Source organism: Trypanosoma theileri (genome assembly GCF_002087225.1).
Source record: "Trypanosoma theileri isolate Edinburgh chromosome Unknown TM35_Tth_5_V1, whole genome shotgun sequence".
Classification (NCBI taxonomy): Eukaryota; Euglenozoa; class Kinetoplastea; order Trypanosomatida; family Trypanosomatidae; genus Trypanosoma; species Trypanosoma theileri.
Window position 1 is genome coordinate 834,718 of NW_021639847.1, and position 26,458 is coordinate 861,175.

General features: G+C 38.5%; 12 protein-coding genes across 12 annotated transcripts; all 12 read left to right on the forward strand.

Moving 5' to 3' along the window:
• Positions 1–4,299: 4,299 nt before the first annotated feature.
• On the forward strand, positions 4,300–4,917 carry TM35_000054100 (putative complement regulatory protein; the record flags this gene model as incomplete). The annotated part of the gene is made up of 1 exon (XM_029023065.1): positions 4,300–4,917. The coding sequence occupies one exon, from the start codon at positions 4,300–4,302 to the stop codon at positions 4,915–4,917; it is 618 nt and encodes a 205-aa protein (XP_028885880.1).
• Positions 4,918–5,252: 335 nt separating this feature from the next.
• On the forward strand, positions 5,253–5,804 carry TM35_000054110 (putative tyrosine phosphatase; the record flags this gene model as incomplete). Its single annotated transcript, XM_029023066.1, has 1 exon — positions 5,253–5,804. One exon carries the CDS (start codon positions 5,253–5,255, stop codon positions 5,802–5,804), a length of 552 nt encoding a protein of 183 aa, XP_028885881.1.
• A 441-nt stretch (positions 5,805–6,245) lies between these two features.
• TM35_000054120 (uncharacterized protein) lies at positions 6,246–6,791 on the forward strand (the record flags this gene model as incomplete). The annotated part of the gene is made up of 1 exon (XM_029023067.1): positions 6,246–6,791. The coding sequence occupies one exon, from the start codon at positions 6,246–6,248 to the stop codon at positions 6,789–6,791; it is 546 nt and encodes a 181-aa protein (XP_028885882.1).
• Positions 6,792–7,098: 307 nt separating this feature from the next.
• TM35_000054130 (uncharacterized protein) lies at positions 7,099–8,727 on the forward strand (the record flags this gene model as incomplete). The annotated part of the gene is made up of 1 exon (XM_029023068.1): positions 7,099–8,727. One exon carries the CDS (start codon positions 7,099–7,101, stop codon positions 8,725–8,727), a length of 1,629 nt encoding a protein of 542 aa, XP_028885883.1.
• Positions 8,728–9,086: 359 nt separating this feature from the next.
• On the forward strand, positions 9,087–9,929 carry TM35_000054140 (putative kinesin; the record flags this gene model as incomplete). The annotated part of the gene is made up of 1 exon (XM_029023069.1): positions 9,087–9,929. The coding sequence occupies one exon, from the start codon at positions 9,087–9,089 to the stop codon at positions 9,927–9,929; it is 843 nt and encodes a 280-aa protein (XP_028885884.1).
• Positions 9,930–12,854: 2,925 nt separating this feature from the next.
• Positions 12,855–16,271, forward strand: TM35_000054150 (uncharacterized protein; the record flags this gene model as incomplete). Its single annotated transcript, XM_029023070.1, has 1 exon — positions 12,855–16,271. The coding sequence occupies one exon, from the start codon at positions 12,855–12,857 to the stop codon at positions 16,269–16,271; it is 3,417 nt and encodes a 1,138-aa protein (XP_028885885.1).
• Positions 16,272–16,639: 368 nt separating this feature from the next.
• On the forward strand, positions 16,640–17,449 carry TM35_000054160 (guanine nucleotide releasing protein; the record flags this gene model as incomplete). The annotated part of the gene is made up of 1 exon (XM_029023071.1): positions 16,640–17,449. One exon carries the CDS (start codon positions 16,640–16,642, stop codon positions 17,447–17,449), a length of 810 nt encoding a protein of 269 aa, XP_028885886.1.
• Positions 17,450–17,500: 51 nt separating this feature from the next.
• Positions 17,501–18,295, forward strand: TM35_000054170 (guanine nucleotide releasing protein; the record flags this gene model as incomplete). The annotated part of the gene is made up of 1 exon (XM_029023072.1): positions 17,501–18,295. The coding sequence occupies one exon, from the start codon at positions 17,501–17,503 to the stop codon at positions 18,293–18,295; it is 795 nt and encodes a 264-aa protein (XP_028885887.1).
• A 381-nt stretch (positions 18,296–18,676) lies between these two features.
• TM35_000054180 (ABC transporter) lies at positions 18,677–20,695 on the forward strand (the record flags this gene model as incomplete). Its single annotated transcript, XM_029023073.1, has 1 exon — positions 18,677–20,695. One exon carries the CDS (start codon positions 18,677–18,679, stop codon positions 20,693–20,695), a length of 2,019 nt encoding a protein of 672 aa, XP_028885888.1.
• Positions 20,696–21,212: 517 nt separating this feature from the next.
• TM35_000054190 (RNA-binding protein RBP-3) lies at positions 21,213–21,842 on the forward strand (the record flags this gene model as incomplete). Its single annotated transcript, XM_029023074.1, has 1 exon — positions 21,213–21,842. One exon carries the CDS (start codon positions 21,213–21,215, stop codon positions 21,840–21,842), a length of 630 nt encoding a protein of 209 aa, XP_028885889.1.
• A 1,131-nt stretch (positions 21,843–22,973) lies between these two features.
• TM35_000054200 (uncharacterized protein) lies at positions 22,974–24,506 on the forward strand (the record flags this gene model as incomplete). Its single annotated transcript, XM_029023075.1, has 1 exon — positions 22,974–24,506. One exon carries the CDS (start codon positions 22,974–22,976, stop codon positions 24,504–24,506), a length of 1,533 nt encoding a protein of 510 aa, XP_028885890.1.
• Positions 24,507–25,193: 687 nt separating this feature from the next.
• TM35_000054210 (RNA-binding protein UBP-2) lies at positions 25,194–25,718 on the forward strand (the record flags this gene model as incomplete). Its single annotated transcript, XM_029023076.1, has 1 exon — positions 25,194–25,718. The coding sequence occupies one exon, from the start codon at positions 25,194–25,196 to the stop codon at positions 25,716–25,718; it is 525 nt and encodes a 174-aa protein (XP_028885891.1).
• Positions 25,719–26,458: the final 740 nt, after the last annotated feature.

Sequence of the window (26,458 nt, forward strand, 5' to 3'; positions counted from 1 at the left end):
AAAAAAAAAAAAAAAACAATGAACATCAAAGAAGACAACAATACCACAAGAAAAAGAACAGAGAAATATAACGTTGAGAGGATATTTATAATTTCCCCTCATCTTCCCCTCCCTTTTCTTCCTTGATTTTATTCCTCTCTCTCTCTCTTTTTTGAGGGAGAAAAACAAAGAAACGAAGAAAACGAAAAACAAAGAAAATGAGTGTATATATATATATATATATAATTATGTTATTTATGTTATTTATTTTATTTTATCTATAACTGGTTTGTTTTCAGAAAAGGGGGGTGTACCACACCATCAGAAACTTTCACCGGATAGATACTACGTGTCTGTCTGTGTTTGTGTTTGTGTGGATCTTCTTGGTTTGAAAAACAAAGGACGGTGTTATGATACCTTTTTTTTTCTCTTTTTTCTTTTCATTTTTGTTCGCTTTATGATTTGCGGCGATGTCATTTAGTTGCTTGTTCGTCGTTCCGCATAATTGTTGTTGTTGTTTTCTTCCTGTTATGATTCTTTTCTTTTTTACTTTTCCTGGTGGTGCTTTCGCTATTGGGGTTCTATGTTTTTTTTTTTTTATTATTATTGTTATTGTTATTATTGCTGTTGGTGCCTGTTGATATCTGCACTTGTTTTCTTTTTAAATTATTATTATTATTATTATTATTATTATTATTATTATTATTATTATTATTATTATTGCGAGTGCATTTGTGTGTATAGAAGGATTCTTCAGGCGAATACAGAATTGTTGTTTTTTCTTTTCCTTTTTTCCCTTTTTTTTCTTTTTTTTTTCTTTTTTTTTTTCTTTTCTTCGTGTTTATGTACATGCATCATAGAAACATGTGTGCTCCATATTTGTCTGTATTTTATACATGTAAGAGCAACATGTATGCTTTTATACATGTTGACATATGTATGTATGTTTGTATGTATATAAGGAAGTGGGTGGATACCACTTTTTTTCTTTTTTCTTTTTTCTTTCTTTTTTACCTCAATTCGTTTTCTTTTCTCTGAATATCTCTCTTTCTTTTTATTTTTCTTTATTTATTAATGTACGCTGTTTGTTGAAGGCTCTTTTCCCCCCTCCCCTCTCTCTCTCCTGATCGCTTGGATATATCCACGGCTGGTGTTGCTGCTGCTGTTATTATTATTATTATTATTATTTATTTATTTTTGTTGATGTGCGGGTTTTTTTTTTCTTTCTTTTTCTTTATTTCTCTGTGTTTGTGTTTCTTCAGCATCTACACACGTACATGTAACCGTTATTTTATTGCTCTATCAATTATGACGTGATATCTTTTTATTAACGATGAATCTTTTATTATTATTATTATTATTATTATTATTATTATTATTATTATTATTATTATTATTATTATTATTATTATTATTATTATTATGAATACTAATTTCTTCTTTTATTTTCCTTTTCTCTCCGCATCTGATGTGTGAAGAATAAAAAGAAGGAAAAAAAAAAAGGGATGAAGAAAAACAATTAGTAATAATAGTAATAATAGTAATTATTCCAGTAATGGGAAGAAACAAACAAACAAACAAACAACAGTGGAAAGAGCGGTGGAAAACATCTAAACAATTATGATCACAACAGAGTGGGGAGTCAATGAGAGCACACAGAGCACTGGGGGGTGCATCTTAACAAAAAAGGAAAGAAAAAGAAAAACAAAAACAAATGAGTGAAGAGAAGGAAAAAAAAAAAAAAAGTGGTAAAGGGAAATAGATGAAATATACTTGACGATACATCTATATGATGTACACAAGTAAAGAAGAAAACAAAAGAAAAGTAGACAAACAAGAAGTAACAAAAAAAAAATTGCAGAAGAAAACAAAAAAAAATTGGTTAATGTAGATATGTTTTTGAATGCTTACCCATGCATGGTATCTTGTGTGGAGTAAAGGTACGAATGAAGTACGAATAGCGAGAGAGAGAAAAAGAATTATATATATATCTATATATCTATCTATATATATATATTTTTTGTTTTATATATATATATATATATATATATGTTTTTTTTTTTTACTTATATATATAGTTTCACTCATATGTCTTTTCACTTATATCTATTCCAGTAGAAGTGCGAAGGGTTGGAGGAAACAATGGGGAAATAATAAAAAAAAAAAGAATTAATTCACCTTTCTTTCTCTTTTTATGTTTATGTGTTAATATACATATCTTCATACTCATATATGATCGGAAAGAGAAGAACGAGAGGGAAAAAAAAAAAAAAAACAGGAACAACAACGATGGTTGATCGTTTCTCTCTCTATTTCTCTCTCTACACACATACATACACACTGTGTGTGTGTGTGTCTTCTTCTTTTACTCACTCACGCAGGAATGATAATATTTTAGGGGTTTGTGCCGTGAAAGTATAAAAATGAAGACACGTGGGAACTCACATGTTCGCAAAGAGAAGAGAAGAGGAGTATATATATATATATATATATATACAAAAAAAAAAAAAAAACAGAAGGGCCGCTTTGTGCTGCGTCAATTGAATTGCTTTTTATTATTATTTATTTATTTATTTTATTTTATTTATTATGAAATAACAGATGGAGAGACATATATGCACATGTCAACGTGTGTACATATATGTATTTGTATAAATCTACCAGTCGAACGATTGATAAAGTTGTATGCGTATATTGCAAGACTTCTTTATTGTATGACTGTAGTTGCACTTCTCAATTTCTTTTTCTTTTTCCGCATATATTGCTTTGGGGAATTGCAGCTGTTTATGCGATTGTAGAAGAAATCATAAAGTTGGATTCTTTCCCTTTTTTTCTTGGTGATTGGTTATTCCATTCATTTTTTATTTTATTTATTTATTTGTATATGTTTCTTGTCAATGAATTTTTTCTTTTTTTTTGGTTCTTTATATTCTTTTTTTTTCTGTGATTTGTACGTCTTCTTCATTCATTCCCATTTCCTCATCACTTTTACCGTTATATATATATACGTATCTGTATATGGGGATAGAGGAAGGATTGAGGTCCTACTCTCACGAGTGGCAAAATTAAATCATCACAAGAGCGTTTGTGGTTTTTTTTTTTTTTTTTTTTTTCTCTTTGACAGTTATTACGATCATTTTCTCATTTTAGAAGGAGTGGTGCTATGCACAACAATGCCATCAACGATGGAGACAGGAAGAATGAAAAGAACGAATGAAGGGAATGGAATGATAAATGGAAGAATAATAATTAAAAATAGAAATGACGGTGACATTTAAGTGTAAAGAATGATGTCTTTTTAGTTAAATACGTCTCTTTTATTATTTTATTTTATTTTTCTGTTTTCTCATGATTTCCGTATGGTTCTGGTGTCTATTTGTATGGAAGAGAGATCATCACATGTGCGTATGCTGTTTTGATATTGGCAGCATTCTTGTTTTTTCTTTTGAAAATGATAGAATCGCATTTATCGGTGTATTTTTTTTTTCTCTTTCTCTCTATGTCTCTCTTTCTGTGTTTATTTGTTTGTTTGTGTGTATTTGTACTTTTCCTTGTTAAGAGTGGTGTAGTGATAAACTGTCTACGTGTACTCGATTTCTCTTAAATGCCATTGCAGAGAACAGGACGTGTGTGTATATGTGTATATCTATATGTATGTATGTATGTATGTATATTTCCTTAAACAGAGAAGTATACGTATACAGACATCTGTGTTTATAAAAATGGCTGCACACATATTTGTGTGGGGAATTAAAAAAAAAAGAGGACAACGTAAGAGAAATATTCATAATGCATGGTTAGAGAAAATAGTTAAAAAGAAAATAATGTGAGTTAAATGATTATTCTCCTGAAAGAAAGAGAGAAAGAGAAGAATTTTTGGGATTGGTGTCTCTTCCTGTGCATGTGCATATGTTTTTATATAAGATTTAATCCCATTAAATCCAGAGAAAAGAAGTATAAATGCCAGTGAACACTGAGAGGAAGGGAGGAGGGTATGTGTATAAGAAAATACATACACCTGTGTCACTAAAAATATATAATAATCATCTGAAGAAACAGAACAATACGTTGTATTCATTCTTGCTGAGATGAAAGAAAACATATTCCCATTTAGAAAAAAATATCTTGTCTCTCTTATTTATTTATTTATTTATTTATTTATTTATGTTTCCCTCATTTTTTAATTGTTTTTCCTTCTTTAGGCAAAAAAGAAAAAAAAAAAAAAAAGAAATACTCATACTTAGAGTTCGAGACTGAAAGAAATAAAGGAAGGAATAAATAAACCAATTCCGTTTTCTTTTTTTTTCTTTTCTTTTCACCATGCGGCGGGCACTCCATGCAGGCGTGCTGAGATGTACACTGTGTTTGGCTCTTTCCCCCCAGCGGCGCGGTGTAATTCCCGGACAATTCCCCACCGACTCCTCCCCCGCCGGCGGCAGTGATCTCGACAGTAAAGTGAGGAGTGGCTGCGGCCAGGCGGGGTGGGAGCTGCGGCGCGGGCACCACCTGCAGAGCAGCGTCGGGCTCCACAGTCCGTTCCCCACCGCCTGCGGCCGGATGTTCAACCCGCAGCTCTACTACGAGGTGCTGCAGGCCTGCTGCGATCAGCAGTGGCTGCAGGCAATACAGCGCGAGATGCGAAATGATGCAGAGTGGATGGAGACGCTCCGCACGGAGGGCGGCGTGGCGCGAAGTATGAACGCCCTGACGGAGTCTACGCAACATGATGATGAACTTATGATGAAATTGCGGGAAACACTTAGGACAGACAGAAAAATGTCGTTAACATTGTGTGCGATTCAGGAGAGCTATGAACGAATCCGACGGAAACGCGATATGCACGAAACAAAGGTTGCAGCAGATGGTGGTAATGACACATATGCATCTATGCGACAGAGACAGCAAGGACAATTCGGAAGTAATCTTCCATCATTTTAAATGTCGTTTTCTTTATTTTTTTTTATATATTTTTTTTTTTTTTTTTGCTCTTGTTCTTGCTGTTATTCGTCTGCGTTTTGGGTTTTTTTTCATTACTGTACATCGATACACATGGTTAAGATGTTTCGAGTAGCGTCTCCATTGAGTAGTAAAAATAAGCATATATGCAGTCCCCAATCTCTTCACCCTTACATCGTAAAGAAGAAAAAAAAAAGGAAAAGAAAAACGTTATTGTTATTTATATATATTTGCGTCTGTGTTAATTTATTTTTTTTTTCTTTTTTTTTCCCCCTATTTAGCATGTCTTGTTAAGATTACTGCACTGTATTAACTAAATGAAGATTGTACCGCCCAACTTTGGATACGTGGAGGAGCGTATATATCGCTGTGGTGCGCCAGAGCCCACCCACTATGGTTTCTTGGCCTCTCTCAAGCTACGCACTTGCGTGCTGCTGACAGATACCCATGATGAGTGCTTTCTGAGATGGCTGCGAGAGAACGATATCCGAACAGTCTGTCCTCTTTTTGAAGATTCTAGATCGAACACTCTTGGTGATGATATGGCCTGCGTGGGTTACCATAGCGGGAGTATGACTCTTTCAGAGCCTGTTGTTGTAGGCATTTTACATGTGCTGCTCGATCCTATTAATTACCCTTTATTGCTTACATGCAGCATGGGAAGATACCGCACAGGCATTGTTTGTGGATGCCTACGTAAATTACAAGGCTGGAGCTTGGTTTCTATTCTAGAAGAGTATAGACGACATGCACAGGATAAAAGCCGAGCAGATAATGAGGAGTTTATTGAACTCTTCGATAAAGATTTGGTTAGTCTAGAGCTTCGAGATGGACGGAAGCCAACTATCCTCTATGCTTGCAACGTCTGAAATCTTTTTTTTTTTTTTTTTTTTTTTGTAGTGCCTTTGGCGTGATATTGGAGTGATATATATATATATATATATATATATATATATATATATATTGTACATTTTCCTTTGACTGTGTTCCTGTTTCTACTGAAGTACCTGTACGTGGTAATGAATCTGTTAATAGAATGATTACTCCCTTTCTTTTTTACTTTTTTTATCCACCTTCTTTTTCTTTTTCTTATTTTTTTTTTTTAAATTTTATTGGCTATTCTGCCTATACATACATATACATACATACGTACATACCTTTGTGAGTTCACCTTGGTGCGAGGAGATTGTCCTATTTCCCTTCCTGCAAGAGGGACTAGTACTCCTACGCCCACGCCGACTACCGCCTGAGTAGCAGAAGAGAAATAGAACAAAAAAAAGTAGTAGAAGCGCAGCGGAGGAGAAACACATATGAGTGTGTGGGCCCCGCGTGCCATCGCCCGCTGTGGGCTCTCCCGTCATCTTCAGAGTGTAAACACACTACAGATCCCACACAGTGTAAACACATTACACACGGTGGCTCTCACGCTGCAGCGACGCGGTCAGTTCGCGCAGGTTCCCGGCAAACGCGATCAGGAGGCGTTTCTCTCGCAGTTTGACCCCCTCGACGTTCTCGCCCTCAACTCGGACTGCACTGTTGACGACATTGACGCCGCCTTCCACCGGCTGCAGTCGAAGTACGCGCCGAACGGTCCCAGCCCCGATGCGAAGATGTTGGACCGCGTCTGCAGGGCCCACGAGATACTGAAGGACCCGGGATCTCCCTACTATTTACGTGCACACACCTCTGAGGTAGACCGACAACGCCTACAGTTTCAGATGCTGCCAAAATCAAAACGGCAACTCATTCAAGTTCAGGTGGGGATGTTGATGGTGCTTGTCGCAGGACTGACTATGCTGGTCATATCGTTGATGGTGCGCCCCATAAAGCGTTCCTTGCGCGCGGCGACGCGTTGAGATAGATGAGGAAACTGAGAGTGAGAGTGAGAAGAGGAGATCAGAATCAAAGAAAATAAGAAGGACGAGTGACATCAAAGTGGAACCAAAAATGAAAAAAAAAAAAAAAAAGAAAGGGTGTCATAGTGAAAAGCAACGGTGTGCGTTTATATGTACATTCTTGAAGTATGCTAGAATACCATACTCTGAACCTCAAAATGCAACTTATTTGTTGAAATGATTAAATACTTATTTTTTTTTTCTCCTTTTTTTTTTCTTTTCTTTTCTACTGTTTTTCTGTAATTGTTAGGATATTTGTTTAGAGGGGATGCGCACTGCAAGTACGACAAGACGACAAAGCGTCCGTTCAACTGCACGATCCCGTGCCACATCTACCTACGGTGATTCAGTGTATGAGAATAATACTGCTGAAAATAGTATTTTACAAGCAGATGCTGATGTCCCTGAAACTGTCGCTCCTACAAAAACAAAAAACAAAATCTCTGCTATTCGCTCTCGTCAAAATGAACGGGAGAAACAAAAAGCTCTTCTTGCTGAGATGAGTCCAAATATAGCAGGGCGCCGTGCTGCAGTATGGGTAGGAGAATGGGATCGTGGATCACGTACTGTTCGTCTACGTATTCTTGAGGCCTTAACAACACTTCATTCTTCAAGTAATACTAATAGATTAGAAAAAGATTTGGGTGATTCATCTATGCTACTCTTTACACGCATTACTGCATGGTTTCGATTAACGTGTAAGTTAGGATTTACTCTTCAACCTTTGCTTAGTGCCATATCACTTTTTATACGAGGTGTGCGTTATTTAACGTCTCTCATGGAAATTGGTGGTGCGCAGACTCTCATTGACACTTTAGGTACATGTAATCTAGCACGTGAGGATCGCCGTGAAATTGCATTACTACTTCTTTATATAGCAAATGCAGGACGTGTATATCGTGAAATGCTATGTGATGATGAAGATATACATTTACTTATTCAAGCATTACAACGCGAAGATGATGCGGAGATATTAGAACTCCTTGCAGCTCTTTTTCTTGTACTAGGTGAGGGAAATAAACAGTCTGTGACATTTCGTCTACACACTGAATTGTTAGGATTGATACTATCAAAGACGAGTACAGTGGAATCTAAACTTCAAGCTGCACGTATTTTGCGTACTTTTCAGTCATCACGGGATAAAGAGTATAGCCAAGCAATTGGGAGAGATGCATTAGAGGATAAAGGTATGGTTCCAATTCTAGGAATAGTTCCTGGTAGTTCCTCTGATGGGGTTCAACAATTACTACTAGAGGCTTTATATTCTCTACTACTTCACGATGACTTGCGTCTTCGGGTGGAGGGAACAGAGTTGTTAACAATGGTGGCGAAGAATATTCAATTTACAGCTGCTATTCTTACACGATGCCTTGATGTAGTAGATGAGGATCGCTTGGCTATTGAGGCGGAAGACGATCATCGTGCTGCGATGATTATTCGACGTCATCAGATTTCTTTCGGTAGTACTGCAGTGAACATTATACTCCTTGACTCACGTTGCGAGGCTTTACAACGACTTGTATTGGATATTATTGGTCGACGTAGTGCCCATTTTACGCTTTTAAAATATCTTCGTTTACTGGAGAACATGAATCCCACATTAGTTCTTGATTGTTGTCGAGTACTTCAAATGCTATGCCGCGGGGCGTTGTTGCAGGAGCGACATGCTACTGAGAGCGGTGACAGTCTTTCGTTTTCTTCTTCTTCTTCTTTAGCAGCTGATGCTACTACCACTACTGCTGCTACTACAGCTCCTGTATCGCTGGAGAAAGTTGCTAAACACATTCGTGAGGCTGTAGGCAGTACATTATACAGTGTGCTTTTGTATGAGGAGTTAACAGAGGATGAAGCTGCGTCTATTGCACGTTCTGTTACTTCGTCTGCATCACGTATGTAACTTATAAAATGAGTTTGAGTATTGAATGGAATTTTTGTAAATTGTAGAAAAGTAATAGTATATGACCAAGTGTAAACATAAATAAAAAATGAAAAAAATAAAAGAGAAAAAAAATATATATTATCTCCCATTATTTTCTTTATTTGCCTTCATTTTTTTTTTTTTTTTACTTTTTGCTTTCAAGAGTTTCGAAAACTGCGCCAGCAAAACGGTAGGGTAAACAGAAGAAGAAAAAGAAAACCCATATCGAAGAAGAAAGGTTAAGAAAAAGAAAGAAGAATACAAGGAGAAAAAGAAAAAAAAAAAAAAAAAGGAAGAGAATATAAAAAAAGAAAAAAAAAAAAACAAGTGTCGACGAAATGTCCACAACACGTGCTATAGGTAGTGTGATTACCCTCATCACGAACAGCCAGATCCGCTATGAGGGCACACTCGGCCAGATTGATAGCGAGGGTAATACTGTGAGCTTGACCAATGTTCGTGTTTTTGGTACAGAGGGTCGTGCGAAGGAAAAGAACCAAGTGGAGGTGCCTGCAGCTGAACAGCTGTTTGAGCAGATTGTGTTCCGCGGCTCTGATATTCAAGAGCTTACCGTGTTTGAGGGAGCCAATAATGCTATAATGGATCCTGCCATTGTAACCGCGCTTCCCGCTCGTAAAAGCACGACGAAGACCTCCCCAACCGCCCAACGCTATTCCTCCTCCGGCGGCAATGCCAATGCGCAGCACCAACACCAACATCAACATCAACACCAGCACCAACAACAACAGCAGCGGTACGGCGGCGGCGGCGGCGGTTATCGTCGCGGCGGCCACGGGGGTGGCGGCGGCCGTGTTGTGGGGTACCGCAACGCACGGCGTGTGGACTCCCACACTGGACAGGACTTCCGCCCCGCCACTGGAAATGCGAAGGAGGAGTTCAAGGATGACTTTGACTTCTTGAAGAGCCGCGAGGAGTTTGAGAAAAAGAAGAGCGAGTTCGAGAAGGCCCGAGAGGACGCGAAGAACCATAGCAAGGCGTACGACCGCAACAGCTTCTTCGACACCATCTCCTGCGATCAACAGGACCGCACGCTGCGCCTCGACCGCGAGGGAATGAAACGCGCCGACGCGGAGACATTCGGCAGCGAAATGGTCGGCAGCATGCGGGGCCCGCGCCGTGGCCGTGGAGGCCGTGGCCGCTACAATGGCCGCTACAACTGAGCGGGGACCCGGCCCCTTCACTCTCTCTCTGTGTGAGGGCGTGAGGGTGGCGGTGTGGAGAAGATTCTTTTTTTTTTATTTTATTATTTGTGTGATGCGGGAAGGCAGGAGAAGAGAAAGAACGTACAAAGAAAGAATGAAAGAAAAAGGGAGAGGGAATGGGGAAAGGAAAGAAAGAAAAAAAAAAAAAAGAAGAAAAAATCAAAACCAAAATAAAAAACAAGCGAAAAAAGAGAAGGGGCGGAAACGCAACAGCAAAATGACCTGTGGTATGAAGAGGAAAGATCTATTCACTTACATATGGAAGAAGAGGGAGGGGAACGAGGAGCGGAGGAAAGAAAAAAAAAAAGAAAAGACAACAACAAAAAAAAAAGGGTTGAATATCAGGAAAAAAAAACGAAGAAATGTGAAGGAACGAAGGCATCCAGAAGAAAATGGAAAATATTCGCAAAGAGACAATAAAGGAGAGAAGTTAAGAAAGAGGAATACCCTTTTCTTCTTAGTAATGCGGTGTTTCATTCCTTTTTTTTTTCCATTCAGCGTTACTGTTTATGCTGATGGTCATATCTTTTTTCTTTTCCAATATTTTTCTTTCTTTTTTAAATCCTCTATTTTCACAACAGATGGCATGATTAAAGTCATCAGTGGACCTCTGCGGCTTTTTTTTTCTCTTTTATTCTCTCGTTTTATTGTGAGATTGAATGGGACGAATAAAAAAAAAATATCTCGATTCACCCCTGCTTTTGTGCTCCCCTCATGAGCTTCCATTCAATCAGATTTCATTTCTGTTATCATTATTATTACCATTATTTACTGTGATTATTATTATTATTATTATTGTTATTGTTATTGTTACTGTTTTTCTTCTTTTCGGTTCTTTTTTTTTCATGAATACTACAAGATTTTTGCTGTTGCTGCTCCTGTTGTGTTTTTTTTTTTTTTTCTTACATTTGTGTTTGACGGCGTGCTCATTTCTGGTTAGCTATTATTGCCTGTGTGAGTGTGAGTGTGAGTTCACGAAAGAATATAAAAGCACGGCAATGCTTTTGATTGTGATGGCAATGATGATGATGATGTGAGGAGATGAGGATGATGGATTAAACAAAACATGCCCCCCTCCGAAAAAAGAGAAAAAAAAAAAAGGAAAAAAAACCGAAAAAAAAGAAAAAAACAAAGAAAAAAAAAAGAAAGAAAAAAAAATGAAATACAAGTGTAACGAAAAGAAACGGCCAGAACGACCATTAGCAATTTGTGAAGAATTAAGGGTGGCACAAATTTTTTTTGTATCCCTCCCTCTCTCTCTCTCTCTCTCTCTCTTTCACTCACTCAGACATTTATACAGGTACGTGCAAGACATACATACATGTGTGGAATTTAGATGTACACGGCGTCTCTTGCACTGACGCTAATCAACTTTGTAGTGCGTGGTAAAAGATCTTATTTTATTTCTTCATTTTCTTCAACTGAGCATGTCAGGAAAGTTGTTCTCATGATATACTCAGAGCGATCAACAAGAGAAAAGAACGTCATGCACTGAAAAAAAAAAAAAAATAAAAAAAATAAAAAAATAAAACCCCCCAAAAAGACAAAATAGAGAAAAAAAAATCAAATGATGGATTTTCAGTAAATAAGAGAGTAAAACGATACTTGATTCTTTTTTTTTTTGTTACTTCTCTCTCTATGGTTCTATGTGTGTGAATGTTTTTTTTTTTTCCTCCAATTCGTGCTGTCTAGCATGTTGAGGGGAAAAAATGGCCTGAGGAAAAAAAGTAAAAAGATGAAAAACATGAGCGAAGGTTGAAGAAAAACACAGAAACAAGAAGAAGAAGCAAACATCCAGAAAGAGGGGTACAAGCAGCATGTAAGGATGTTCGCATGAGTGAAGAGAAAGAGGTAGAGGGAGCGCTCGTGGCGTGAGTGAAAAGAAAAAAAAAAATGAGTAAACGAGATAAGGGAGGAATATTACACAGCATGAAGATATGTGGGAACTATGAAAAAAAAGAAACAGTGATATAGATGCCGCTATGAGATGAAGAATGATATACGCAGAAACAATAAAAGAAAAAAAAAGTAAAAAGAAGATTATTGATATTCACATTGGTTAGGGCGACTGTTATTTTTTTTTTTTCGTTTGTCCAAGGTTCTCGCTTGAGTCTACTTGTGAGAACCGAAAAAAAAAAAAAAAATCAATTTCAGCTGCGTCCATTTTTGTTTCTGGTTGTTGTTTCTTTTTTTGTTATGTTTGCACTATATATATATATATAAGAGAAAGAGAGAATGAACTTGTTCATGTATGAGAAGGGGGAAAAAATATATATATCTGAATGAAAAAAGAGTGGCGCAGACGCGGCAGTAGCTGCGGCAGTGACCGGAAGGAAAGGAATATTGATCTCTCCCTTTTCCCTTTAAATACTCACGTTACACACTTCCCCATTTACCCTCTCCCGAAGAAAAAAAAAAAAAAAAGAAAGTAAAAGGGATCAAGAAAAAGAAGAATTTGCGTGAGGGGCAACTCGTCTTGCCAGCATGTGTTCTTAACTGTGCTTTCTTCTTCATGATACAGCTACCATGAATTTCTCTACTATTTATTGCTGATAAATAATATTGAATATAAAACTATTAAATTGCTTTTCATTCTATTGCTTTTTTTATTCTCTCTTTCTTTCTCTCTTTTTGTTGTTTACTTTTGTTCATGATCTATTAGACCAGATAGAAGGCACAGAGGCTGGTAGTAGGGATACTGATTTCTGAAATACTATTCCTGCCCGTGTTGGGATTTCGGAAAGGAAATAAGGGAAGAGAAAAAGTATTAGAGTGAATATTCCTTTTTTTTTTCACCGCCTTCTGTGGAGTTTCTTATTAAATTTGATGAAGAACGACAAGGAGTGGTGTCGACACAGTGACGAACACGCCAGAATGACGAGGATGAATGGACTTCTCTCGGCTAAAGACTGCAGAAGCAGCAGCAGTAACGGTGATAATTTCTATTCTGTAGAAGATAAGGAAAATGATCACGAGTCAACTGATTTCACTATCACGCCGATAACAGAATCTAATGATCCTTTAGAGTGGTACGCGTCTCTCTTATTGGAAGAGGCAAACCAACATCGCACACTACGACGGGAACTGAAACAAAAACTTCGTCGCATTCCTTTTCTTTCTTCTTCTTCTTCTTCAAATGGAGATTATGCGAGAGAAGTACAGTTTGACCCATCCATTACTACTACTACTACTATTACTACTTCGTCATTGTCCTCAAAGGTGGAAGGAAGTTTCTTTTCTGATGAGGAACCGCTTACACTGGAACTAATTCTCCAAATTGCAGCAGAGTGGTCATCTGCTGAGGCTTCTAGGTTGGATATTATACATTATATTAACAGTTTACCTGCATGGACAGATGATATGTTTTCGTCCATAGAGACAATACACACAGATAGACTTCGTAAGATGAGTGAGACAGCTGTTCTATTAGAAATATCATTTAAACAAATGATACTCTCTTCTGATCCTAGGAGTGGAAGAGTTTTGGAGAAGAAAGACGAAAATTATGAAAAAGAATTTTATGATGATTTCCCAGATGATGTGGCTATTAATCATGAAAGTGAGTTATGCGGAAAAGCAAAATTTTATTTATCTGCAGTACCTGAACTTCTTGATTTATGTGATGCCATGGATGAGTGTCTTGTGGAATGTCAATCTACACAGCGACAGGTACAACATCAGAAAAAAACAGTTTCTGAGGCTGTGAAGGTGTTGGGACTAAAACGACGTTATGATAATCTGACAACGCTTGTTCATATGCTTCAAATGATGGTAAATATATATGAAGGAACAGAGAGTATATATTCACATCTACAGAATGGTCACTTTGTTAAGTCTATACAACTCTTAGATGTATTGCAAAATCAATCAAAGAAATGTTTGACGAATGATGATGGATCTGAAAGAATTAAATTGTTATGTTTGAAATCGACTATTGGTGTATTAGTTTTTAAAGAGCATCATTACCTTTCCAATCACGGTGCAGAAGTGGTAAAAATGTCATTAATACGTTATTTCTCTAAATTATTAAATTTACTACAAGAGAATCATATGATTTGGTCAAACGACATGGTCTCTTTAGCGATACGTTTAGTTTATGGAATATACTCTTTATGCTGTTGGGAAATGAATACAGTTTACTCATCTCTTGACAGAAATAATAATAATAATAATAATAATAATAATAATAATAATAATAATAATAATAATAATAATAATAATAATAAAGGAGATACTTGGGAAAAGAGACCAGTTTATCTTATGGAGTCCTATATAGTAGAAGAGTTATATGAGGTAGTAAAACGTGCTCTTAAGGGGAAAGTTAATGATGAATGTAATGTGAGCCGATGGGCTGAGCGTATTTCTCCCTCAGAAGTGTATCGTTCTACTCTTGAGTTACTTTCTCATATAAGTTCCTTTTTACGTGTAGTTTTGGTATTTCAACGATTTCTTGAGACACTCATTTCCTTATTTTCTGGGAATGAGAAAATAATGAATAATAGTCTCCCATTAGAAGAAATATTTGAAAAAATATTAGGTGATGAATTCACTACTATCAAAAATTTCAGTTTTGGAAATCCAAAAGAAAAAACAGTTTCTATTCTTTTATCGGTTTCAAAAGCATATCATGACTGCACTTCTATTGGAGTAAATGTTGTTAAGAAAGCATTACAACTTGTTCAATTATATCAAACACATTTACCATTAGAATGTGTGACCATATTGGAGTTATTATTAACTTATCGTCTGTTATTTTATTTTGTAAAGATATGTCGACCACTTTTACCATTTGGTGATACTCTCGCCGATACTATTGTAAACGAAATGGAAACGCGTTTGGCATTTCTCGTCAAACAAGAATATGCAAGTAATCAAGTAGATAATTTAATACAACTTTTACGAAATGACTTGGGTGTTGCGATGAGTACTGTTGCAGAGGACTTTCCACCACTTCATGCACTTCTTCCCTGTGAAGACTCTGATGCCTCTATGGATGAAGCCGCAATGTCTCTCTCTGTACCGCCTGGTCGATTCTCCTATTCTGAAGTTGGAAGTTATGATTTGAGACTCCACTACACTGTGGGCGAGATGGAGGAAAATACGATTCCACTTAGTCCTTTTCTTAGTGTAGATATAATGGGACCTGAGGCATTACCATTAGATGCAAATCAAGGTCTTAAACTTTTTTCTCCAGATAATGTTGATGGAGTTTTTACTTTGTCTACTCTCATGTTGGCAAAAATGATGATTGAAAATACCAAACATGCACAAGTACTTCGACGTATAGCTTTATCACTTGTACGTGTAAATCTCACTCTTGTGGCCTTCTACGTATGGTATATTATAGTATACTTTGTTTCTGGCGATAAGGAATGGTTATTCCGATCTCCTAATGTGGATGCAGAAGTAAAGGAATTTGTAGGTCAATTACGGAATAACTATTTACCACGATCGATCCCATGGGAAATGCTTGAGTCAAGTCCATGTTTAGTATGGAGGAGTAAAGCAAATAGTCGACAATACCTTTTTGCAGCAATGGAACGAACAACAGGGTTATGTAGTTTGATTTCTGTTGGTTTAATCTTTAAGGTTATGCTTACTTCTTTAAACCCTTTGTTACCAGTTGAGCAACTTACCTCATTGGCATCTTTAAAAGATTCTATAGGACGCTTGTGTACATTTGTTAATCAACATGGTTTACATGTTATTAGTAGTCAGCTCTTATCACCGGAATTACTTGCAACCGCAATGGAGCAATTTCATTGGGATGGTCCTATGGAAAAATTTCCCACAGGAGTTTCTCAAGTGCGGGGAAGAAGTAATTTTTCATTCCCTGTAAGAAAGACTTTAGATGCACTTGTGCAATGCTTGAGGGAGTTGCGAGAAGTGTATCGCGAAATTCCAAGTACAGGTCTACGATGTCTTATTAATCATCTCATTTTAAACGTAGCTGTTGGTTTCGTTGAGGGACTCTCACGTATACGCAGAATTAACGCACACGGTGCACATCAACTTCTCCATGATGCGGAGTATATTTCTCATGAACTCTCTTGTATTCAGCCAACATTACCGCGCCGTGCCATTGCGGCTTATGTGCAGCGCTATACATCTGCTATCACTATTTCCCCTGACAGCATTGCGGAGCTTGTGAGCACCACACATCATTTGTATACCACCCGACAGCTGATGGCACTGGCAACAAGAGAAACCGCAGGGAGACGCAGACATGTGGAGGAACTCATTCTGCGCATTCATACACGAGACGAGTTCCCGTTTTCTTTGATTGAAGAGGTTCTCTAAAATCCCATGAACATCAAGAGAGAGAGAGAGTGTGTGAGAGAGTTTGAGATTATTTTATTTTATTTTTTATTTTTATTTTTATTTTTTTTTTTTGCTAAAAAAATAAAAAAAAGAAACAAATTGGCTTACGTAAAAAAAAAAAAAAAAATGTCTGATATATTTGTTCTTGTTGTTGTACATCACTCTCCTCTACCACAGATGCACAACATCACTGAGTGTAACTCCATTCTGTAATTTTTTTTTTTCTTTTTCTTTCCCATTTTTCTCCTCTCTTTTTTCTATTCTATAGAAACAGAAAATATATATATATATATATATATATATATATATATTGAGAGGGACGATTGAAGTTTCTTTCCTTTTTACTGATGGTGGGCGCTTCGGTAGAGAGTGGTCAAGTACGGCTTTACGTGCGTATGGAAGGTTTTTGTCCATTCGCTCTCTTTGTGGATGAGGACATGCACAGAGATGCACAGGAGGAACTCGCCCGTCACTATGCACGAGATCGATATGGACCAAAAGCGGATGTGGATCTTGTCTTGGTGCGATGTGTTCTATTCACTGGAAACGATCTTTTGATGGATTTTGCCTGTGTTAAGAGGAAACAGCAGAAGCGGCTACAAGCACCACTTAATGCTGAAGCTCTGTCTGCTGTAAATTCTAAACAATCTCAGTTACAAGAGATGAAGAGCAAATCTACTTTTATTAATGTTTTACCCGTATACCAAGGTTCTGGATCACCTGAAGCAGTTCGTGAATCGTACCGTAGTAAAGCAACGTCAACATTAGGAAGCAACCATGTAGTATCTAGAGAAGCAAATGATGCTGCGTTATTGATGCCATCAACGACATATTTATCTTTTGTAGCATTTCATCGACTAGTTTTAATGATGACAGATCCACGTAATCCACAACGGGAATTATATACCCGTATTTTCCTCCTCACGTACCGTCAATTTGTATCACCTAAAGAACTACTTGATCGAATCCTTGAGCGATATGAAGTACCTTTGTTAACAAAGTCTGGTGAAAGTGATCGGAGTCCGCTTGAGCATCAGATTTTCTTAGAACTAAGACGAGATATCCAATTTATAGTATTTTGGGTACTTGAGTTTTGGGTAAAGAACTACTATGAAGATTTTGCAGATGATACACTTTACTATCATTTAGAAAGATGAGCTAAAGAGAAAATTGATTCTCATGGCGCACCTGCTGCCTTATTGCAATTGATGAAGGATAATGATCGAACGGCTTTACATGCCCGTGTACCTCATGTGCTTCCTGGTGTACGGAATGTGGATAAAACACCTACATCACTCTTGATTCAATACTCTCCACGTGAAATTGCGGCTCAGATTACCATTTTAACATCTCATGTTCATCATTATCTTACAGGACCAGAACTTATTGGTCAGCGCTGGAATACAGAGGAAGCAGTTTTCATACCAAATTTTATTCAATATCGAGATTTTTTTTCTCAAGTGAATAATTGGGTATCGTATGCTATTGTTTCTGAGGGAGATTTAGAACGTCGTTCACTGAATTTAGCTGCTATGATTTTTGTATGTGATGAACTCCATAAAATGCGAAACTGGGATATGTTAGTTGCTGTTTACGGTGGTCTTCGGGATCCATCAGTTGAACGTTTACACCATACATGGTCATCACTTCCACGTGATGTGATTGAGGTATCTACCAAATTGCAAAATCTCCTTAACCCAGATGCAGGATACAAAACTTTGAAGGATATTATGCGAGAAGGAAAACGACCCCAGTTTCCCTGTATTGCTGTTTTTATTGAGGATTTAGTGGAACTAGAAAGTGAGAAAAATTCTCAACAGGGTTTCGTAAACTTTGGACGTTGTTTGCAGCAATATCAACTGTTGCAGTATCTTCTTCTTGGACGTGACATGAGAGTTAGTCATTTGGTGCGTAACGATTATTTAATGGGTTCATTCTCATTCTGGGACCCTGTAGACTCATCTGTGTTGATGGAACTCTCAAATAGAATAGAAGGGAATTAGTCATATTTATTTATTTCTTGCATTCTACTCGTTATGATTATTAGTTTTGTTATTTATTATTATTATTATTATTATTATTATTATTATTATTATTATTATTATTATTATTATTATTATTATTATTATTTTTGGTTTTCATTATCGTTTTTTTTTTTTTTTCTTCTCTTCTTATAGTGTTTTCTCTCCGAGATAAAATGTGAGAATAGAAATATTCTTTTCTTTTTCACTGTATTTTTATTTTTTTGGTTTGTAAAATCTATGTCTTGATATTTATTGCCTCATCTCTTTATATATGGTATCATTATTTGTATTTATTTATAATTAAAATAATTATTATTTCTTTTTTTTTTCTGTTTTTAAAAGATATTTGGCTGCAAAGATATGCGGCCTTCACAGTATATCTGGCGTCCTCGGCATCCCGAGGCGATGTGGAGCCTCAAACGCTTTGCATCGAGCATTCGTCTACAAACTGATTTTGGAGAAGCCACACCGGCTCAGCGACCCAAGAACTCATTTTCGCCTTTATATTTAACTGAACCTGTTGAAAGAAAAGGTGCATTCTGGAGATATTTACGTTCAGCACGGGAAGAGGCTCCATACATTGCTGCAGCTGTAGTTGGTGTGGGTCTTTATAGCGTTGCAACACTTGCAATTCCTGCTGGTTTTGGCGAACTTATTGATTTTGCCAGTAAAGGAGAAATGCCTCTTGGTACATCTATGCAATTAATTGGATGGTTCACTGTCGCTGGTGTAGGTAACTTTATGCGTTTGGCTTGTATTGGTTACGCTGGGGAGCGAGTTATTGCACGTCTACGTGGTAGACTCTATCGTGGTATCCTTTCACAACCAGCTGCTTTTTTTGATTCCCCAGCGAATAGTACCGGTTCTTTGGTACAACGACTTTCAATGGATTGTAATGTGGTAGGTAGCTCACTTACAGAGGCTGTAATGCAAGGAAGCAAAAATACGCTTCAAACTATCGGAAGTATTGGGATTATGCTTTACTATTCTCCTACTTTAACGGGTGTGATATGTGGTATGATTCCACCATTGGCAATATTTGCTGGTGTTTATGGTCGTTATGTACGACGTTTACAACATCAAATGCAAGATGCTCTGGCATTGAAGGGAGCTGTTGCAAGCGAACGATTGGGAAATATTCGTACTGTAAAAGCATTTGCCCGTGAAATTGAAGAATTAAAATGGTATGAGAAAAATGTGGATACTGTCTTTCAAATCAGTAAACGTATGTTGTTTTACAATGCCTCATACAGTGCCTCATTGCAGTTTTTGGGTTATGGAGCTTTATATGGAATAATGTGGGCAGGATCAATGCTTGTTGCAACGAATCATTTATCGCCTGGTATTCTCTTTTCCTTTGTTCTCTACACGGTATATTGTGGTATTGGTCTAATGGGACTTACTAACCTTGTAACGGAGATCAACAAGGGTTACGGTGCGAGTATGCGTTTGTATGATATTCTTGACAAGGAGGAGGCTCTACAGCAGATGACTGAGGACACAACGAAGGTCATTCCCTCTGAGTGCAAGTGGGATATTAAATTCTCTGATGTTTCCTTCACTTACCCTGCCCGCCCGGAGGCTCCCGTTTATGACGGCCTCACACTTGAGATCCGCCCCTCCCGTTGTACTTGCGTGGTCGGCAGCAGCGGCTCCGGCAAGAGTTCCCTCGCCGCGCTGCTGCTGCGGCTGTACGAACCGACCGCCGGCGCCATCACCCTCGACGGCTGCGACCTCCGCGAGGTGGACGCCCGCTGGCTGCGCAGCCATATTGGTTACGTCGGGCAGGAGCCGGTTCTCTTCGCAGGCACCATCGCGCAGAATATCGCCTACGGAGCGGACGCCCACGCGTGGGACGAACCCCTCGACCGATGGCTCTACGCAGCCGTACTGGACGCCGCCAGCCGTGCAAACGCCCATGACTTCATCGCCGCTCTTCCGCAAGGATACGACACCTTCGTTGGCGAGGGCGGACGCGCACTCTCCGGTGGACAGAAGCAGCGTATTGCCATCGCACGGGCACTCCTACGATCCCCAAATGTCCTCATCCTAGACGAAGCCACATCCGCGTTGGACAGTGAGTCTGAGGTTGTCGTACATGACGCTATTAGCCGCCTTATTGAAGATGCACGACGTGGACGGGAGAAGCGCGCCGTCCTCATGTTCGCACACAAACTCAGCATGATCCGCAAGGCAGATCATATCGTCGTACTTGATAAAGGACGCGTGGCGGCACAGGGAAGTTTTGAGGAACTATGCACAAATCCCCTCTTCTGCCAACTTGTGGGGCTCTCTCAGGGTACCGCTCTGGAGGCTGCCAGCGTCAACCAGGAATGCAAGAATAACACGAACGAGGAAGTAAAAAGAAGAAAAAGGTAAAACCGAAAATGAAAACGGAAAAAACAAAAAAACAAAAACAAAGAAACGAAAAAAAAGAGAACAAAGAGAAAAAAAAAGGTGAATGAGGGCGTTAACTCACAACAAGAAAATATTCTTTTTTTTTTTTCTTCTTGCGATGCATCTAGCACTGTGGAAAACTCTTCCGTAAGGGAGAAGAAGTCATATGCACCTCCATTTGGTTGTTTTCGTTAAAATAGAAAAGAAAAAAAAAAAAAAACACCATAGCAGTACTTGATTAATGGATTTGCTCTCAGTTTTTTTTTTCCGGTGATATGCCCCACCTGTTTTTTTTTTTTTTTTCCTTTTCTCCAGTATGCTCACACCCTTGCTTTTATTATTATTGTTATTATTTTTATTATTATTTATTTTTGTTTTATTTTTCTTCTTTCTTGATTATTATATATGTTTTTTTGATATGATTTAAATGAAAAAAAGGGAGGAAGAGTTTGACAAATTACCTAAGGGTAAACTGGAAAGAAAAAAATAAGGTGAGAACATGGATTCAGGTGAGGAGAACGTATCCATGGAGCAGAAGACGTCTTCTCCACTGATTCCTCCACAGGAGGAGCAGAAGCAGGAGCAGAATCAAGAGCAGGATCAGGAATTACAGACACAGCAGAAAGAAAACGTAGTTGAATCTAGCGCTACACCCAGAGTAACCCCTCAAGAGAGTGTAGATGAGCAACCCGTCAGTGGTGGCTCTTTTACTCCTGTTTATCGACCTGGTTGTGCCACAGACCCAGATCCTCTGCGGAACCTTATCGTGAATTATCTTCCACCGCTAATGGATGAGGCGGAACTCTACCACCTTTTCTCCCAGTTTGGTCCCATTGAAAGTGTAAAGATTATCTATGATAAGGAGACGAAAGAGAGTCGTGGGTATGGTTTTGTGAAGTATCTGCATTTCTTTAGTGCAACATATGCTATAAACGGGCTCAACGGCTACCACATAGTGGGGAAACGTCTGAAAGTAGCATACGCCAATGTGGAAGCAGCAATGGAAAGTTACAAGGCATTGCGGACCTCAGCAATGTGTTTCTCCATGGAGCAGCAGATGGCTTTGCAAGCTATTTTTTATCAACAGATTTTGTTAGCGCGACAGCAGGAGAGGCAGATGCAACAATAGCTGTTGTACTGGGTTAAGTGTGTCTTCTTGGAGATTCTTTTTTTTTTTTTCTGTGTGTGTGTGTGTACATATGTACTTTTGGTATTTCCCACAACAGTTGAGAGTTGTGTTTTGCCAACATTGTACGTCCATTTTCCTTTCACTGTGATAGAACGGGTAGAAAAAAAAAAAAAAATATGCGGTTGAAAGGTGTAATGCTCCCAAGGAAAAAGGAGAGCAAAAGAAAAAAAAAAAAAAAATGGATCATATACCCGACAACAAATGAAATGAAGACTCACAGGAAACTAAACTCTGTAAAAGGTTTTGACGATTTGTTCATGGATGGTTTGCGATTCCATTTCACACATCAATGTACAAAACAATGAATGGTTGGAAAAATAGCCCCCAAATATCTGAGGCTGAAAATCCATTATTGCCATCAGTTTCGGTGAGTGAGCACCGTGGGAAAAAAAAAAGAAAAAACAAGAAGAATACATATATAAAAGAAAAAGAACTAAAATAAGTGGAAATTGAAAAAAAGGCTGACAACGCAAAAAAAAAAAAAAGAAAACGAAAAAAAAAAAATGCGACGGATTCACTCTCTAGCGGTTGGCTGATGAATTTATTATTTATTTTTGTTTCTTCTATTTAAGAATTTTTTTTTCCCTTGCTGTTAAAAGTGACGGATCCACAGAAGCGAATACTCGATGAACAGTGAAGTAGTTGTCTTTCTAATATGTTTTTTATTATTATTATTATTTCTTCTTTGTCCTGCATTTTTCCTTCACAGTCTGGTTTCGAATTTATTTTCTTTTGAGACGTAAAGTGCAGGGGCAGCAGAGGCACCTCTGATAATGTTCAGTTACAGGAGTTAAGAAGGAAGGTTCTGTACGCATGAAAAAGATGACTCAATCAACTCTCATGGACACCTCAGACGGTTGTTTGGATATCGATACTGCGGCAAAAAGAAAAAAAAAATAATATACATTTTTTTTTCTTTTATTTAATGAGTATTATTACTTTATCTGGTGGATATTGTTTTATGTTTCTCTTGGTTGTAGGTGATTACTAATTTTCTTTTCACTTCTTCTGCTTTTCTTGTTTAAAATGTTTTTTTTTTTTTTATGTCTCTGTGTGTGTGTCTGTGTGCGTATGTGCGGAGAGGAAACGGTGTCTTGGAAAGATAATAGACCCTTCCGAGTACAGAAAGGGGAAGGGGAGAAATTGAAGAAAGTCGTAGAGGGAAAACTTTTGGGATCTAAAGTATATATGTTACAGAGCAGCAGTACGTCCACTATGCCTCCCTATCAGCAGCGATCAGGTGACGGTGACGATAATGATAACAGACGCTTGAGGCTTGACGCAGTTCTTCTTGAGGCGGCTCAAGCTAGCGGTGTTGTTGTTGATGTTGATCCTGAAAAAATACACAATGATGTGGTATTATTACAGTGGTTGTCCCCACTATTATCCCCCGCATTGGTGAATTCATGTAACGAGGGGTTTAACGCAGAGGGCCTCATCCTTGATGCAGTTGAGAATGTACTGGCTGCCTACAATGAGTTGCTCGTCTCTACCTCTGTACCGCAAGGGGGAAGTGTGGAGTCTCATTCTGCGTGTTTTCAACTCTCGCATATATCGATTGTGAATCTCCGTTCTCTGTCATTGTTGCTCTCACACAGACCGCTCTTCTCTTCACCGGTGATTGCCGCCCTTTTTCAGTGTGTAATTCTTGTGGTGAAATACGCGACTCCAGAAGCCCTTAGGAGTGAGGGATGCCGTGTCCTCGTAGCTCTTTTGGATCTTCTTGCTTGTTTGCCACGAGGAGCTCCAACAGATGGGATGCCAAGTATTCTGCGTGTTAGCCGCATTACAGCGAGAAATGTTATGCGTCGTGTTGGACCTTATCTATTTCAACAGCCTCTTTTAGCTGTAAACGGGAAAGATAAAGGTGGTGAAGGTGTTGCTGCTGCTTTTCCTGCCAGAGAAGCTGCAGAAAGCGGTCTTATTCCGTGGATGGAACGTCATCTTTTACCACTTCATGTCGTTCGTGGAACGTCAGCACAGGCGGAACTAAAGGAAGACCGACGCCTCGCTCTGTCACTACTAGAGTTTGTGCTCTATGAAGATCCTGAGAATCGTGAGGGGACCGCCAATAGTAACCGCATAACTCTGCAATATCTTGCAGATGCCGTCAATTCATTGTTGGATGAAGATGAGAACGAAGGTGGTGTGACTGGACACGAGAGAGAACAGGCTGTTGAATTTTTGAAGCGTGCCAATAATGTCCTTTACCGTCGTGAAACATCGTATAACTATCAACATCAACTGCAACAATTTGTTTTTTCTCAACAATCCCTCCCAGAGGCGAAAGTTCGTGAGTTTCTACTCGTGAAGGATGCCGTCTACAAGAGTGAGTTTGCGCAGTTGCAGCGCCACATGGAGGAAGAGCGCGGAACACAGGAAGTCCTGCGACGTCAACTCGCTGAACTTGTAAGTGAGCGAGAGGGGATTTACCGCGACCTGCAGAAAGACCTCAATCAAGCATTATCACAGAGAGACGATAATAATAATATGAAGTTGAGCAATGGTGCAGCCTTTCCTAGTGACGATCCTGTAAAGGCAGTGCTCGAACGTGTTGCCTCACTGGAGAAACTCACCGTTGCTTTATACGAGCAGCAAGATTAACAACAACTACAACTTCAAAAGGAAGAGAGCATCTCATGCTGATATACTGATCAAGTAATCCTTCCTTCCTTACTGGGTATCCAAGGAGGGGGTGAGATGGGAGTGGAAGAGTTTGAAAAAAGTGGATGGTTGGGAATGGAAGAAAACAAAAAACAAAAAACAAAAAAAAAAAAAAAAAACAAGAAAACAAGCTTACAATCAACGAAAGAAAGGGGTGAATTGATGAGATTCACGAACAGACAGAATAAATAGACAGATATTTACCGACATGAAGGTGANAAAAAAAAAAAAAAAAAAAAAAAAAAAAAAAAAAAAACAAGAAAACAAGCTTACAATCAACGAAAGAAAGGGGTGAATTGATGAGATTCACGAACAGACAGAATAAATAGACAGATATTTACCGACATGAAGGTGATTGTTGAATGAAATATCCTTGATACTTGTCAAATATATATTTAACAACATCATTCAACATTCTTTTACCTGGTATTTTGATTATCTCTGTATTCTTGTTTTTTTCCTTGTATTTCCTTTATTCATAAATTCTTTTTTTTATCCTCTTTTGTTATTATGAAAAGAATTGCATACATTCTGCAATACAGCAAATAATACGAAATATCTAAAAAAAAAAGAAAGAAAGAAAGAATATTTTTAAAAAAGGAATCATACAATTTTTTGACCTTTATCATGTCCCAACAGATGCAATACTACGCAACCCAGCAACCGTTGCAACAGCCACAGCCACAGTCTCAGCAGGTTCCTGCTCAAATGAGTGCTGAACCTGATCTGCTGCGCAATCTCATGGTGAACTACATCCCCACCACAGTTGATGAGGTCCAGCTGCGACAATTATTTGAGCGCTATGGCCAAATTGAGTCTGTGAAGATTGTGTGTGATCGCGAAACCCGCCAAAGCCGCGGCTTCGGGTTTGTGAAGTTCCACAGCGCCTCCAGTGCGCAGCAGGCGATTACCGCACTCAACGGCTTCAGCATTCTCAACAAGCGCCTGAAGGTGGCGCTGGCGGCGAACGGTCACCAGCGGAACCGCAATAACGCCGCCGGCGGGTTCGGGCCGTACAGCGGGTATGGGGGCTACGGCGGCTACGGCGCCTACCCACCCGCCGCCAACCCGTACGCCCAGCAGCAGATGATGGCCATGCAGCACCCGTACATGATGGCCGCCCAGACAGTGCAGTCGATGCCCCGTCAGTAAGAGGCACACGCGTACAAGAGTCGGGTGAAGGGGTACATAGCAATGGGATTCCTTTACAGCATTTTGTTTTATGGTAAGGAATACAAAAAAAAAAAAAAATCAATAGTATAACATCAAAAAGGCGAAAGTTGGTGAACTTTCTCCTCATCAAGAAAAACCAAAAAAAATATGAAAATGAAAATGAAAAAAAAAATAGAAAAAAAAAAAGAGAAGTGCTGAGGAAGGAGTAAATATGTCCCTTATAAAATGAAGGGATAAAAAAAAAAAAAAAGAAGAAAGAAGGAATCAAAATGAGAGTGTTTTGAGTGGTTAAAGAGAGGTTCTTATTGTGTAAGGAGTGGAAAGTGGGAGCATTTGGAAAAGCGGATACGGACAGTTATTGCGACGAAGTGGTGGTGGTAAAACACCATCACATTTCTTTTCGTTTGTTTCTTCATGACATTTGGCTCGTTTTTTTTTTTTTTTTTCAGCTTCTCCCATCCCATGCCCTCCTCTTCGCACATCAGTCTGTCTGGCATTTTCGACGTATCGATTATGTTTTTTTTTTTGTTTTGTCTGTTCGTTTGCTGCCTTGCCTATTTTACCGGCTGGTCACATGCCTGACAAATATTTTTGTCCTGTCGGAAGAGAAACACAAAACGATGGCCCAAGCGAGAGCGAGACTTTTGTGCTATCAACACAAAAAAGGAAGGAAGGAAAGAAGAGAAACATCTACACTCGGACATTATATATATATATAT